Source organism: Triticum dicoccoides, chromosome 4B, assembly GCF_002162155.2.
Source record: "Triticum dicoccoides isolate Atlit2015 ecotype Zavitan chromosome 4B, WEW_v2.0, whole genome shotgun sequence".
NCBI lineage: Eukaryota > Viridiplantae > Streptophyta > Magnoliopsida > Poales > Poaceae > Triticum > Triticum dicoccoides.
This window is the reverse complement of record NC_041387.1, coordinates 546,928,796-546,944,414: the sequence shown is the minus strand read 5'-3', so window position 1 is coordinate 546,944,414 and position 15,619 is coordinate 546,928,796. Positions and strand designations below refer to the sequence as shown.

Here is a 15,619-nt window from a genome sequence, read left to right as displayed (position 1 = left end):
TCAGACTTTGTTGCCGTAGTATGGAGCGCAATGAAGCTCCTGGCGAATTAAGGAGTACCAAATTGTACGGGTGCAATCAATAAGAATAGCAAAATAAAATGAAGTAGTAAGCCATTGCCACATAAGTTGGGCCGCAAACTGTTTCCATTATAGTTTGATTAACACGTCAAAGCGTATTTATACAAATAGTGTGATAAGCAACATGGTTGTTTAACATGCCGAGACCAAGGGGGGCTGCATGCGGGTCCTGAAAATAGGTAGAGTGATCGTCAAGAAGACCACCTAGAGATTCCCCCACACATCTATGCTACTTGCCGCTTTGGTATATCCATCCTTCGAAAGGATCGATGATCAGGCCGTCGTGAGGGGCCTGCTAAAAATAAACCTGAAAAGGATAAAAAGAAAAGGAAAAATATGCGTGCCTAGGGAAGGCCGAGCCGTATTATGGACCACAATCGAGTTACGCCTCCATCTTTGCCCATGGTATTTTGAGTGCATAGTTATGTACGCGTGCTACGTATGCCGCCATTTGGTCGGGACTGAGATGGAGGCCGAATTGCTAGTCAAACTCCTAACGAGCTTGACTGTCATGCCGCGGAGTAGTCCGGACTCATTTAACAGTGTCTGGGATCTTGGCCGCTGAATTAATATTCTGCTTGATAAGGCCGCTCTGTACTTCCACTGCGAGGGCCGCGGTGTGCTCCTCGATACGGAGGGAGCATTCCGTGTTTCCATTGACTGTTATGACACTACCTGTTCCGGTCATCTTGAGTTTGAGATAGGCATAGTGTGGCACCGCATTGAATCGAGTAAATGCAGTTCGTCCGAGCAGTGCATGATAGCCACCGCGGAAGGGGACGATATCGAAGATCAAGTCCTCGCTTCGGAAGTTTTCCGGAGATCCAAAGACGACTTCCAATGTGATTGAGCCCGTGCAGCGGGCCTCTACACCTGGTATTACTCCTTTAAGGTAGTTTTTGTGGGCTTGATCCTTGATGGATCAATGCCCATCTTGCGGACTGTATCCTAATAGAGCAGGTTGAGGCTGCTGCCACCGTCCATGAGGACTCTTGTGAGGTGGAATCCATCAATGGTTGGGTCAAGGACCAATGCAGCTGAACCGCCATGACGGATACTGGTCGGATGGTCCCTACGATCAAAGGTGATCGGGCAGGACGACCATGGGTTGAATTTTGGGGCAACTGGCTCTGTCGCGTAGACGTCCTTGAGCACGCGCTTGCGCTCCCTCTTGGGGATATGGGTAACGTATATCATGTTCACCGTTTTAACCTGGGGGGGGGGGGGACTTCTTCTGTCCCCCTATGTTCGGTGGACGAGGATCCTAGTCGTCGTCCTTACTTTGCGACCCCTTCTCCTTGTTCTCAATATTTAACTTACCAGCTTGTTTAAAGACCCAACAACTTCTGTTGGTATGATTGGCTGGTTTATCGGGGGTGTCGTGGATCTGACATGGACGATCGAGTATGCGGTCCAAGCTGGATGAGCCCGGATTGTTTCTTTTAAATGGCTTCTTCTGCTGGCCGGACTTGGAGCCACTGAATCCGGCGTTGATCGTCGTGTCATCGGTATTTTCACCGTTGCTTCGATGCTTGTGACTGTTGCGTCGGGGTTTGCCGTTGCTATTTCTAGCTTCAGAGGTACCAGGTTCGCTTGCATTATTATTGCTATGGGCTAGCCAGCTATCTTCGCCCGCGCAAAAGCGGGTCATAAGTGTTGTGAGGGCTGCCATGGACTTCGGCTTTTCTTGGCCGAGGTGTCGGGTGAGCCATTCGTCGTGGATGCTATGCTTAAAGGTCGCTAGGGCTTCGGCATCCGGACAGTCGACGATCTAGTTCTTTTTAGTTAGGAACCTGGTCCAGAATTTCCTGGCTGACTCTCCGTGCTGTTGAACTATGTGACTTAAGTCATCGGCATCCGGAGGTCGGACGTATGTACCTTGGAAGTTGTCGTAGAAGGCGTCTTCCAAGTCCTCCCAGCTGTCAATAGAGTTTTCTGGCAGGCTGTTTAACCAGTGCCTAGCTAGTCCCTTGAGTTTTAGCGGGAGGTATTTGATGGCATGAAGATCATCGCCGCAGGCCATATGAATATGGAGAAGAAAGTCCTCAATCCATACCACGGGATCTGATGTTCCATCATACGATTCGATATTCACGGGTTTAAACCCTTCTGGGAATTCGTGCTCCATTACTTCATCAGTGAATGGCGCCTCTATATCGGGCCAAGTCGCATCGCAGCTCGGATGGAGTCCGTCTGTGGTTTTCGGCCCGGACGTTGTTATGCTTGTCACGTCCGGCTAGATAGCCATCGTCGCGCATCGGGGCATGCCCCGCGACCTGTAGATCGATCTGGTCTGACCTGCTCTATTTTCCAGGTCCTGCCGCATGTCATATGTATATCCCCGAGCTGTTGTGTCTCTACCTTTACGGTGAGGTGGTATGGGCTGGTGTTCGGCTTGAGTTGCCATTTTGTCCCGGCCATGTTGTGGTCGGTCAGCCGCGTTATGCGCTGATGGTACGGGCTCAAGTGCTTCGTCGTCTAATTGAGGTAGCAGTTTACACTTTGGGTAACTTTTGGGTTGGGCGCTCGAGGCAGTATTCCTCGGCTGCCAGGACATTAGTCCACCTGTCGTTGAGTAGATCTTGATCAGCTTGAAACTGCAGCTGCTTATTTTTCAGGCTCCTTGCAGTGGCTATTAGTCGGCGCTTAAAGCGCTCCTGCTCGAGAGGTTCCTCAGGCACGATAAAGTCTTCGTCGCCGAGGCTCACCTCATCCTCGAAGAATGGAAGATAATTGTTGTCCTCTGAGTCTTTGTTTACAACCTGTTCATCAGGGCTAACTTGCCCATCTTCCCGATCGTCCTGTTCGGAGGTTGGCTCGACGGGTTCTTCTTCGTCTTCGACGTCGTCCGGAGTATTGTTGTCTCTCGTGCTGGTATTGCTGTCTTTTCCATGACGTGGTTTAGAGCTGCGCCGCTGATGTCAGCGCTTTGGTTGTATCTCAGGAGGTTTATCCTCGACTGGATTCTTCTCGTTATCCCTGTTACCCTCTTTGGGTGTATCCACCATGTACACATCATACGAAGAGGTGGCCGTCCATCGTTCGGTAAATGGCGGGTTTTGGGCCTGCTCCTCTCCGGCATTGTCGTCCATGCCGTCGATATCTTCCGAGCCTAGTCGAGCATGTCAGTTAAGTCTTCGACAGTGGCTATGAAGTGGGTGGTGGGTGGGACATGAAATTCCCTGCTCTCAGCCCCTAGTCCGGGTTGGCCGTAGTTTGGACTCTGCTCCTCTGTAATGACGAGGGATCACATCAAGTCCAGAGCCTCGCTTAAAGGCGAGGTTAGGCCAAGGAGGAAAGAGTTCATGGAGTACGGCGAGAAGGAGACTCCTTGGCCGAGTTCACACGATGCTAACTCCGAGGTTTCGGAGCCAGTGTCCGGAGAAGAGTCCGGCTTCATGATGGTTGCCAGCGACACTACTTTCTCCGACTCTCCCGTACTGGGCTTAGTGGCTGTAGATAGTCCGGCGGGCTCAAGAATCCCGTCTTCGGACCTGGCGATGAGCTCCGGATCTAAGGCCAAAGAGGAGGTTGGAGTTGTGAACCCTTGGAAGATCAAGTCTCCTCGGATATCAGTGACATAATCCAGATTTCCAAAACTAATCTGGTGACCTGGGGCATAGCTATCGATCTGCTCTAGATGGCCAAGTGAGTTGGCCCGCAGTGCGAAACCGCCGAATACGAAGATCTGTCCGGGGAGAAAGACCTCCCTCAGGGCAGTATTGTTGTAGATGATGGATGGAGCCATTGAACCTTTTGATGACGACACAGCGGAACTCTCAATGAAAGCAGCAATGTCGGTGTCAAAACCAGCGGATCTCGGGTAGGGGGTCCCGAACTATGCGTCTAAGGTCGATGGTAACAGGAGACGGGGGATACGATGTTTACCCAGGTTTGGGCCCTCTTGATGGAGGTAACACCCTACTTCCTACTTGATTGATCTTGATGAATATGAGGATACAAGAGTTGATCTACCACGAGATCACAATGGCTAAACCCTAGATGTCTAGCCTGTATGATTGTCATTTCCTCTACGGACTAAACCCTCCGGTTTATATAGACACCGGAGGGGCCTAGGGTTGTACATAGTCGGTTTACAGAGGAAGGAATCTTCATATCCGAACGCCAAGCTTGCCTTCCACGCAGAGGAGAGTCCCATCCGGACACGGGAGGAAGTCTTCTGTCTTGTATCTTCATGGCCCATCGGTCCGGCCCACGTCACATAGCCCGGACGCCTAAGGACCCCTTAATCCAGGACTCCCTCAGTCATCAAATCACATAAACTCATAATACAAATCGTTATCGAACGTTAAGCGTGCGGGCCCTACGGGTTCGAGAACTATGTAGACATGACTGAGACACATCTCCGATCAATAACCAATAGAGGAACCTGGATGCTCATATTGGCTACTACATATTCTATGAAGATCTTTATCGGTCAAACCGCATAACTACATACGTTGTTCCCTTTGTCATCGGTATGTTACTTTCCCGAGATTCGATCATTGGTATCATCATACCTAGTTCAATCTCATTACCGGCAAGTCTCTTTACTCGTTCCGTAATGCATCATCCCGCAACTAACTCATTAGTCACATTGCTTGCAAGGCTATAGTGATGTGCATTACCGAGAGGGCCCAGAAATACCTCTCCGATACACGGAGTGACAAATCCTAATCTCGATCTATGCCGACCCAACAAACACCTTCGGAGACACCTATAGAGCATCTTTATAATCACCCAATTACGTTGTGACGTTTGATAGCACACAAGGTATACCTCCGGTATTCGGGAGTTGCATAATCTCATAGTCAAAGGAACATGTATAAGTCATGAAGAAATCAATAGCAATAAAACTCAACGATCATAATGCTAAGCTAACGGATGGGTCTTGTCCATCATATCATTCTCTAATGATGTGATCCCGTTCATCAAATGACAACACATGTCTATGGTCAGGAAACATAACCATCTTTGATTAACAAGCTAGTCAAGTAGAGGCATACTAAGGACACTCTGTTTTTGTCTATGTATTCACACATGTACTAAGTTTCCGGTTAATACAATTCTAGCATGAAAAAGAAACATTTATCATGATATAAGGAAATATAAATAATAACTTTATTATTGCCTCTAGGGCATATTTTCTTCAGCGGTTAAGTGCTTAACATACGCAGAGGGAAACCTCGCAATCCAGTCGACTGATGCTAACGCCCGGTCCAGACGAACTCGAGTGTAGCTCCCTCCCGTGACCTTTTTCTCGAACGTCCCCGAACTGTCGCGGCTTTGCCTGCGCTGCGGCAGTTCCAGCTAAGGAGACTCATTGTGCCCGGCGGTACTCCACCCGGGAGTCCTCCGATGTTGCCTCTGATGTGTTGCCGCTCCTCATGCTGTTGCCCTTTTCCTGATTAAACTTCTCCACTGTCTGATCAAACTTAGCTCGCTTTGGATCCTGTTTTGGTGGCGAACTGAGTGGTACCTACGGTGGAGGCAGGGCCAACACCCCTCCCCTATCGCCACCACCGGCTTTGGTCAACTGAGAGCTAGCCATTGTAGTTGGGTCAGTTTGGGGTCGCTTACTGTTTCCATCTGCGTCCTCCATGTTAGCATCATTATTACCACTGCCTCCAGAAAACTGCCTGGTTTTTGTTGGTGCCTTTCGAGCAGTTGACTTGGCTCTACTCTTCGCCTCTCCCGGACCCGGTCCTGCTCCTCTGAACCAAGTAGATTTCAGATTTTTGAACACCAGCGTTGAAGGAGGGTGAATGCCACCCCCATGTTCCTTATATTGGTGACCTAGCCTGCCACAAACTGCACACCAGTTCGGTAGTCTTTCATATTTGACACAAAAAATCATGTGCTTGTCGCCGATCTTTAGTGACACAACATTTTTCAGCGGCTTGGTGACGTCCACCTTTACACGGACCTTGAAGAAATTCCCTCGAAATCATGGGATGCAGTCTCGGCATAGACCAGCTCTCCCAACTTCGCCGCCAAAGAAGGTATCTGAGATACATAGCCATTTGGGAAATCATGTATCTGTGCCCAGATCTCCAGCAAGTCCAGCTTGATAGACGACGGCTTAATGAAGCCATCATACTCTGTCAGGATCACGGCATCACCCCGATAATTCCATGGACCCTCCAGCATCACTCTTTCCCTATCCCCAAGGCACGAGAATTGCAGAGTGTAGAGGTTGTCCTCGAGTGGGCGTATATTGACCCTCTGCACGAGATCCCATGCTGACCTCATGTTCTTGTAGAACCAAAATTGGCTATAGATTTTCTCAATGTGAACCCTAGCAATTGCCATCCACCTCGTAGCTTCTCGCAGTAGAGCCTTTTGATCTACAACCACGTCATCTAGGTCCTTGTCCGAGAGGCCCAACTACTTCATCATTGCCTCCAGATCCTCCTGATCTCCCGATCCAGAAGGTTTGGTCGCCATCGCTATTCCCTTGCGCGAAGAATCTTACTCGCCGGGCCCTTGACCTAACCCTAGAGCTCCCGCTAGACTGCCTTCCCCCGCCAAGATCGGGTAGCGATACAGAGATCACCCCGTGATCGATTCGAGCAGGGAGAGGCTAGACGAGACGGGATCGGGGAAGAGAAAATCTCAACAGCGGCGAGATCGCCGCCGAGAGGACGAGAACCCTAGCCATCACAGAGATTTACGTGGTATTGGAAGAACTGTTTAGAGGGCACCTTGCAACGGACGATTTCTCTGTCCTGCGGTACGATGGGGCTTGTTTTTTTTTTTTTTCTGAGACATACGGTTGGGCTTGTTTAATATGGCTGTTCGATTGGGCTTGTAAAGCCGGCCGGCCGGCCGGCCTACCCAACAACCTTGGAGGGACTGGCAGCGGGACCCGCTTACCAGAGGCTGGAGTCCCGTCCTATACTCCAACCCTGGGCCTGGGCAAACGAAACAGGAAGCGATAACGAAACTCGCAGAGAGGACGGACATGGCGGCGAGGAGCGACAACGAGTCGGACGGCGACGTGGGCACCAACCCCGCCGAGGGGGGCTCGTCCCTGTCCCTGCCGCCTCTAGCTGCCGGTCCAGCCGTATGCGTCCTCCGGTCCGCCGGGGACTTCGCCGGCGGCGCCTTCGTCGGATCTATCTTTGGATATGGTAATCCCCCCCGCCCCACCCTCTTATCCTTTTCCGGATTACTCTGCTCTGCGGTGATGGCTCCGTTAATCATGTCGTGGGTACTTTCGTGAATTTCTATTATCGGTGTTCAATTCCTATCAGGAACTTGATTATATATGACATTTGGTTGCCTTAGTAGGTTTTGCGCCCAGTTCTTGGTAGACTAAGAGTATAAGATTGTCCACATTTGATACAATTCCTTGTATTCATTTAATCTTCAATTCCTTGTATTCATTTAGTCTCCAATTCCTTGTATTCATTAAATCTTGATTTTGATCCTTATTGTGTTAGCATAACGGAAGCACTACTGGTATACATGTTGTCACTAACAACACCTGTGACACCCGATTTAACTTCCTCACACAAAATCCTTATGTTGCATAACGGATTCTGTTTTCAGGACAAGGTTTGCTATCTAAGAAGGGCTTGAAGGGCTCACTCGGGAATGCAGGGTCTTCTGCCAAAGTTAGTGTTCGCCTTTGTGTGCATATTCTTAACTAGGAAATTGCACTATCATTTTCATAAAAAGCTTTGCTAATGATAGAAATTTCTTGGATCAGAGTTTTGCAGTTCTTTCTGGCGTCCAGAGTTTGGTTTTGTGCTTGTTGAGGAAGCTACGTGGGAAAGATGATAGTATGTGTTCTGTTCAGCGGTCAGCTTTTTGGTAACACCTTGGGAGTTGGATACATAGTATGAACTAACATGTTCCTTTTGCAGTCATCAATTCCGGCATTGCTGGTTGTTGCACAGGTCTTGCTTTGAGTTTTCCAGGTACATTCACATTGAACTACCAACATTTTCACAGCTCACTTATTATTGAACTTGGTATTGTTTAGTATAGTATGGAGAAGTTGTAATGCGATATTCTGTGGTATTGCATAACATTGTGAAAAAAATTGGTAGTACTTGCAAGCAATATTTGGTTGTGTGTTCAATTTCTGGTGATCAACTTACTCTGTACTGTTATTCATATTGCTGGATTGCCTACAAAAGTTCTGTCAATATGAACTGCTAAGCACCTATGCGTGGATTGTGGGATGACCCTTTGTAATCAACACTTTGAGCACGTTATAATTAGTACAACGGTTTGTCAGCGAACTGTGTAATTTATCCATTGAGTGATAAAATAACTTTCAGGTGTGCTTCTAGTTCATGATGTATATTTGTTATCAAACTTATATAGAGAACTCGAGCACAAATGTATACTGAAGTTTGCCCAGAAATACAAGACTGGATTGCTTATTATAATTATCATAGAATTTGAAGTAAATTAATTTACAAGAAGTCCAATATCGCGTGTAAGAAATTCAGTAAAATCAGGAGCCTTATTCTTTGAATGATATAACGAAGTACCAAGTACAATTTTGACAGTAAAAGGCACTCACTGCCTATCTTGCTTGTTAATGGAGTCCTGCAGCCACTATAGAAGAGTGTATGAGAGTCCATTTAATTAACCAATGCCCTTAAAAACAAATTGAGATGCTGTCCAGGACTTCACATCTTGCTGTCCAATTATACTGGACCGCTCATGCGTTTATTCTGGATAATTCACTGATGCTAATATAGCAAAGCTGGTGGTATGCTAAAGACATTCTTAAGCATAACAGATACCTACTTTATTCACACTGCATCCCTCTGCTGCTTTACTAGTACATGTGCTTTTGAGTCATGCCATTTCATTCAGTGTTGTATCAAGTGTCTTTAGTTGGTCTGTGAAAAGAGGAAGTTTGCACTGAAACGATATTTCAAGAATGGTTTTATCTTGTCGAGATCATTTGTGCATTCTCTACCCCAAGCTCCACTATCATTTTGTTAAGTTGTTGAGGACGGGGCGTCGACCCGTTGGCTAGGCAGCTGGGGTAGCTGCCAGCCCACCCGAGTTCGAGCCTTGGCTTTGACGTGCGGTGCTGGCGGAGTTTCTTATATAAAAAAATGCCAAAGAGGGTTAGCCCTTGGGTTGGTCTCATTTTTCATTTTGTTAAGTTGCTGAGGCTTTGGTGGCATGGTTTTCTTACACGCTTGTTTGTCTGAATCCAGGTACACCACAAGCGCTGCTTCAGAACTGCGCCACCTTCGCAGCATTCTCATGCATCATGGAGGGGCTCAACAAGCAGCAGACCGCGATGGCACACACCCTCACTGGGAACGCCTTGACCTTCGCGCACGACAATGGCGCGGGCGTCCTCCCCCCCTTCACTCTCCCCCCAATCCTCGACGCTTCCGATGCTTTTGCCTCATGCTGCCAGGCCTTGGTCGCCAAGCCTAAGAAGCACTAGACAGCAGCATTAGGAGGGAGAGTGAGATATGCTCAGGAAACCTAGCTAGCTCCTAACGTTATGTAAATTTTGCTTTTGGATAATGTCGAAAATCTAGATTGTTTGCTTTTTCAGCCGGGTGTTTTTTGTCGCCGCGTTTCGTGGCGTGGGCTTGCTTTGTTGATGATATGAAGGATAGATTTTGTTGACCCGGAAGATAAGACGTCGTGGAAAATTTTGCTTGATGGCTGTATCTGCTTTGTTAAAATGGTTGAAGCGTTGCTACTCTCCAACAGTGAGAGCCGCGTGGTATTTATTCATAAGAGATGGTGACCGTTTACAGGATGCGTACGTTCATAGGAAGCGTACGAGTTAACTAAGACTATAAATTCTCATCTAGCATCCCATGTATTAAGAGAGAGAGAGAGAGGAGTTGAGGTTACATGTCGTGGTGGGCGCACGACAGAATTCAAGGGATGGCTAAAGAGAGGAGGATGCTCGAGGGCGCTGGTGGGCTTCAGAGGCGAGGTTGACATGAGCGGGCGCGGGACGCCGGACATACCCAGGTTCGGGGCTATTTGAAGAGATAATACCTCTAGTCCTGCCGAGTGTAGTTGGATGATCGATAGTACAATGTTGCTCCTGGAGCTGTTTGGAAGAGGAAGGAAGCTGGCCAAGGCTTTGGGTTGCTCCTTCTCTCCGGTGTTGTGGTTTGGTGGCTAGTCCTATGCTTACTTGCTTGTCCCTTGTATCTGTTTCTCATCTGCTACTTCGTACATGTAGGCGTGGGTTCCTGGGGGGTTTTATAGATCAACCTACCCAGGGTTACAATGGTAATACGCCGAGTCGGTGGGTCTGTATTGTCGGTGTCCGAGATACCGGGCTGGGTCTCGCTGAGGGCTTGTGGTTCGCCGGGTTCCCCTAGGTGCGGGCCCCGCGTGCCTAGGGGGACTGTGTGTCGTCTTGTCGATCGTCAGGGCGTGGCCGAGTCGAGTCGCGTACAGTGCTCTCCGTCAGGCTGCCGCTTGCTGTCGTCAGCGGCGAGGGCGGGAGCACTGTTGCCGCGCCAGCCCCGATCAGCGGGTAGGTAAGGGGCACTGTTGCCACGCTCCGGCTGACCATAGGCATGGGTGGAAGCACTGTTGTCTTGGTCTCGGTGATTGAAGTCTCGTCCCATCGTGCGACATGGATGGGACGGGAGCTTGACCCGTGGTTGGATTGCGGTGCACGCCACGGGTGGGGTCGGCTTGTTGGGGAAGCCTCGGTCGTGCCGAGTTCGGCTGTCTTGCGCTAGTTGCTGAGGCCGGGTCGACGTACCTTGCCAGGTCGGAGAGTTTGGCCGGGTTGCGGGCCTTGCCGGTTTGAGCGACCCGGCCGGGCGCGTGCCGGTTTGAGGGGCGATGCGGGCCCCACTGTTTTTGAAGAGGATCCGGGTTCCGTTGCCTGCCCGGGGTTCATCCCCCCGACAGTAGTCCCCGAAGCTGTGAAGGTCCGTCGTCTTCGAGTGAGTGGGCCTTCGCAGTTTCCCCCTTGAGCAAGGCGGATTCTGCGAGCACCGGGTCCGGCAACACCCACTGTGTGCCGGTTTTCTCGGAAATCAGATCGCGGCATCCCGACGGTGGCGGGAACCGAGGAATCCATCGAATCTTGGGGCAATCCCTCGGGCTTCGCGCGGGCTCCACGTGGTGCCCGGAAGTCGGAGGGGCCTGACAGGCCACGTGCGTGATGGGACTGGGTGACGGGCTAGGGTCCGCCGCCGCGCGCCCTTGGTCCACGCGCGCGGATTTATTGCGGCGTCCGGGGGCCGGTTGCACTTCCCCGGGCAGTTACTGCGCGTGTACGTGCGCACTTATTGCGGGGTAGTGGAACGGGTGCGTGCAGACGATCCCACCCCCCACGTTTGAACCGAGGGTTATAAATCGGGGGGCAGGGGGGTGGCGGACATTATTATCGCTCGCACCTTCCTGTCCCTTTGCTCTTGCTCCGCTCTTTGCGACCGACGCACTGCGGCGCCCGCTGCTCCAAGCAGAACTTCCTCCGTCGTCCATCTTCTTACTCCTTCTTCCGTCCATGGCGTTGCCGTCGGGCTCCTGGATGGGCTCGAACATCACCACCGAGGATATCATCCAGCTTCGGGCGTCGCGGCGCCTGCCGTGGGAGATGGACGTCGGCGTTCGCCTAGCGTGCGGCGAGCAGAGGCCTCGGCCCGAGGAGCAGGAGCGCGTGGTCTTCCTCACGCACTTCGAGCGCGAGTTTGGGCTGCTGGCGAGCACCTTCATCCAGCTCTCCGGCTTCGTCATCCTCTGCGAGGGGTACCTGGGGGTCGAGCCCACGATCGACCTCTGGGAGTGCTTCTTCTCCTTGAAGCAGCAGGGCCCATCGACCGGGGAGTTCACCGACTGCGGCGCCGCCGTCATCTCGAAGCGGTCTGGGGCGGATTTCCACAAGATCCCGCTGGAGGATTCTGCCAAGAAGTGGCAGAACTCCTTCTTCTACGTCCGCAACCTTGGTGCGGACCACATCAACCTTCCGCCCTTCGCCATCGCCCTGCCGCAGGCGAAGACGAACTAGGGCTACTCGCTCAGGCGCCCGTCCTAGGGGATCGTCAACCTCTGCGAGCGGGTGACAGTGATGAGGACGCAGGAGGGGCTCACCGGCACCGACCTCCATGCCGCGTTCATCATGCGCCGGGTCCTTCCGCTCCAGAGGCGCTCCTGCCTCATCGGCGAAATGATCGGCCTTCAAGACCCCAACCACATGGGGTTGACACGGCTGTCTGCGGAGCAGATTGTGCGCGGCGTGAGTGACATCTCCAAGGCCAACCTTGGAGAGGACTGGCGGTTCGGCAAGGCGCCGTACAGCGAGTCAAACCCGACGCAGCAGGTGAGTGTTTGGTCTTCTTATTTTGCTGCGGCGCACCTTCGCATTCGTCCCGATGCGACGCGGGAGATACTTCTGAACGCGATTCAGCATCCTTATGCCCGGGCTCCATCGCAGGTGGCGCCGGTGGCGCCAGAGGAGCCCGCGACCCATGGCGAGGAGGAGGTGGCCGAGTCCGACGCCGGCACTGGGCGTCGCGCGGGTAAGTTCTGTGTTTTTCTCTCTTCGTGTGTCTTGAATTGCCGATCGCAGCACGGCGCGGGCGATGCTGACGCCGTCTGTTGGTGTAGTGGCACTGGGCGGGGGAGGCGGCGACGCGGGCGTAGCCGGGTCCTCGCATGGGGCTGCGTCGAGCCTCCCGCATGTGAAAGACAGTGTCGCGCCGCGACCCCGGGCCCCGAAGCGCACGGTAGACCCGGCGGGGGCCGGAAGGCCGACCAAGAAGAAGCGCGATGGCGGGCACGGGAGGCTAACCCCGGTCCCGGTCTTGACGGGGTAAGCTTCATTTCTCGTTTGCGCCCGAATTTTTGAGCTAGTCTTGTTTCTTTTTTTGCTTATTCTATCTTCTTCTTCAGGTCGCCAATCGCGCTGGCGAGGGCAGCGGCGGAAGCCGCGGCCGCCAAGGGGACGCGTTCCGCAGGAGCCAGTCCAACCTCGCTGACCAGGCCGAGGTGGAGGGACGGGCCGACTCGGACCTTGGCCTGGACCCGAACGACGCCGATGCCTTAGCCTGGCAGGACAGGAACCGGGCCGAGGCGGAGCTAGAGACGGCCGGTCCAGGCTTGGACCGACACGGTGGCGGCATGGGCGCTAGCCGGCGCAGAGCCGGCCTGGCGCAAGATGCCGGAGGGCACGGTGGTGGCGGCGACGGTCTTTGAGCCGTCGTCGGTGAGGGAGCGCGACCGTGGAGGCCGGGCTGAGGTGGTGATCCTCGACGAGGAGGTCGTGGAGGTGGGGGTGATACCCCACCGTGGGCCGACGTGTTCGAGCGCATGGGGGTTGATGGTGGTGGAGGCGGCGTCGTCTTGGAAGAGGCGCTGCGGGCGGCGGTGCCGGAGGCGCCGCCGGTTATGGAGGAGGCAGCGCGGCCGGCGGTGCCGGAGGCCACCCCGACAGGTGGGCCGGTGGTGGCGACGCACGGCGTCCCAGCGTCCGGGCCGTCGTCGGCGCTGGGAGGGGCACCGGAGAAGGTGCTGGCCGCATCGCAAGCAGCCAGCGGGGGGCACGCCTTGGTGCCCCGGCAGGGAGGGCGCCGAGCTGCCGTGCCGCAGCCAGCACGGAGCGGGGGCGCTGTTGTCTTCGGGCCTCAGACCCAGAAGGAGGCGGCGCTGGACGCCGTCAGCCGCCGCCTGCGAGGCCGGACGGAACGGCTGGAGGCCTTCGCCCAGGCCGAGGTGGAGCGGACGCGCGACCTGGAGCGCGCCGTTCTGGTAAGTCTTCTTTTTTCCTTGTAATTTCTTCTTTGTGGGGGCGCGCCAGCGCACCCACTGGGTATAGCCCCCGAGGTTCGGGCCAACTACATAGTAGTTGGGTCAAATCTTTAGAGCGTTGGCCTTGTTCTGACTTCCGCTTTTTTCAGCATCTCGACGCGTTCCGAGTTGCCGCCTACAACCGTCTCCTGGGCAGGCACCGGGAGCTCGTGGAGCAGCTCGCCGCCAAGGAGGAGGAGCTCCGCGTCGCCACAGGTATTCTCGTGCTCTTTTTTAGTGGGGGCGCGCTAACGCACCCACTGGGTGTAAACCCCGAGATTCGGTGTAACAGTTAGGCCAAATCTTAAGTCTTGCTTCTTTTTCTGTTGAATCCTTCTTTTTCGCAGCCGAGGTGCTGTCCTGGCGGACTCGTATGCTCCAGGCCGGTCATCATTATGACTGCCTCGTTGCCGACACCGGCCGTCTTGGCATCGAGACGGCGCAAGCAAGGGCGGAGGCGGCCGCGGCCCGACGGTCTCTTGACGAGGCCAACTGGCTGCATGAGCAGCTGGCGGGTCACGAGAGCCGCCTTGAGGCTGAGGTGGAGCTCCTTAAGGCGGAGGCCTCCAAGGTGGTGGAGACGCAGCAGGCCCTGGTCGAGGCGGACCAGCAGCGCGGCCAGCTGGCTGATGACAAGGGCCGACTCTAGGCCGAGGTGGATCGCCTGCGGGGGCAGGTCACCATGGCTGAGGGGGCCCGTTAGGACGAAGTCCGTCGCAGCGAGGCGGACGAAGACAAGGACGCCGAGCTGAAGGCGGCCCTTGCCAAGGCGGCCAATCTGGAGAAGGCGCTCGAGGAGCGCGACCGCGCCATGGAGCGGGAGCGGCGTGGTACATTGCTTGAGGCGCAGCACCTGGATAAGTGCTTTTTCTTGTAGTTTGCCGGGTCGGGACCCGGCCTTTCTTCCTTATTGTTCTTCTAACTTGCTTCTTCCTTTGTGGTAGGGGCCTTCCCGGAGACGCATCGGCTAGCGGAGGAAGACGTCCGCTATCAGCACGACCCGACCGGCGTCGTTGGGTCCGGGACAGATCCGCGGACGGCCTGGACCTTCCCGGAGATCATCGTTGCTGCTGAAGCCCGCCTGCTAGTCCTGGGAACGCAGATGGAGCGGCTGTCCCAGGCCGGCACCGCGATGACGACGACCCTTTGGCCGGGCGCCGTCGTGCCGAGCAGCTTCATGCGCCTGGCGTGCTGGTTGGAGATGGGCTCGGACCGTCTTGGCGAGTGCGCATCTCCGCCGCTCGTGCCAGTGCCGAGATGGCGCTCTGGTTCGCGCTGTCTTGGCATCCAGATCTTCAGCTGGACGTGCTGATGGGCCAGCGGGCCGGCTCGGAGTAGTTGCTGCACGAGCAAGCCGACTGGATCGCCTCCCGGGCCAGCTACATCGCCGAGTTCGCCTTCCACGACGAGTTCCATCTGGAGCAGACGGAAGACGGCAGGGCCGTGGACGGCGACGACTACGGCTTCCTTCTCCATGATCCGGAGGGGAGCTCGGAGGAGACGGCCGTCTATGCTGACGCGGATGCCGAGGAGGACACCGGCGAATCGCCGGACCCGGAGGCCGCCAGGGGAGGGCCGTCGACTTCGCGACGCGGCACTGGAGATGCCTGAGATACTTTGCAAAATTTGTTAAGTAGCAGGTCCACCCACCCACTATGTTTTTTAGGGTGTAATGAACTCGGGCCGTGGGCCTTTTGTTAAATATTTGTGTGTAAATGTCATGAGTGCCTTTGCTTTTTGCCTTCCGTTTTTCGGACCGATTTCATGTGCTTTCCCTTTCTCA

The 15,619-nt window shown here is 53.9% G+C and overlaps 1 protein-coding gene across 1 annotated transcript; it reads left to right on the top strand.

The window, feature by feature from the left end:
* Nucleotides 1-6,990: 6,990 nt before the first annotated feature.
* Nucleotides 6,991-9,780, top strand: LOC119291391 (chloroplastic import inner membrane translocase subunit TIM22-2-like). Its single transcript, XM_037570140.1, has 5 exons — nucleotides 6,991-7,211; nucleotides 7,633-7,697; nucleotides 7,793-7,865; nucleotides 7,950-8,003; nucleotides 9,270-9,780. Exons 1-5 carry the CDS (start codon nucleotides 7,043-7,045, stop codon nucleotides 9,506-9,508), a joined length of 600 nt encoding a protein of 199 aa, XP_037426037.1. The 5' UTR covers nucleotides 6,991-7,042; the 3' UTR covers nucleotides 9,509-9,780.
* Nucleotides 9,781-15,619: the final 5,839 nt, after the last annotated feature.

What these genes read in the sequence shown, in the direction of transcription:
- LOC119291391 (XM_037570140.1), top strand. Translation starts at nt 7,043, where the DNA reads ATGGCGGCGAGGAGCGACAACGAGTCGGACGGCGACGTGGGCACCAAC. An exon ending in GCTACGTGGGAAAGATGATA is followed by an intron (nt 7,866 to 7,949) that starts GTATGTGTTCTG and finishes TTCCTTTTGCAG; the next exon opens with TCATCAATTCCGGCATTGCT. An exon ending in TCTTGCTTTGAGTTTTCCAG is followed by an intron (nt 8,004 to 9,269) that starts GTACATTCACAT and finishes GTCTGAATCCAG; the next exon opens with GTACACCACAAGCGCTGCTT.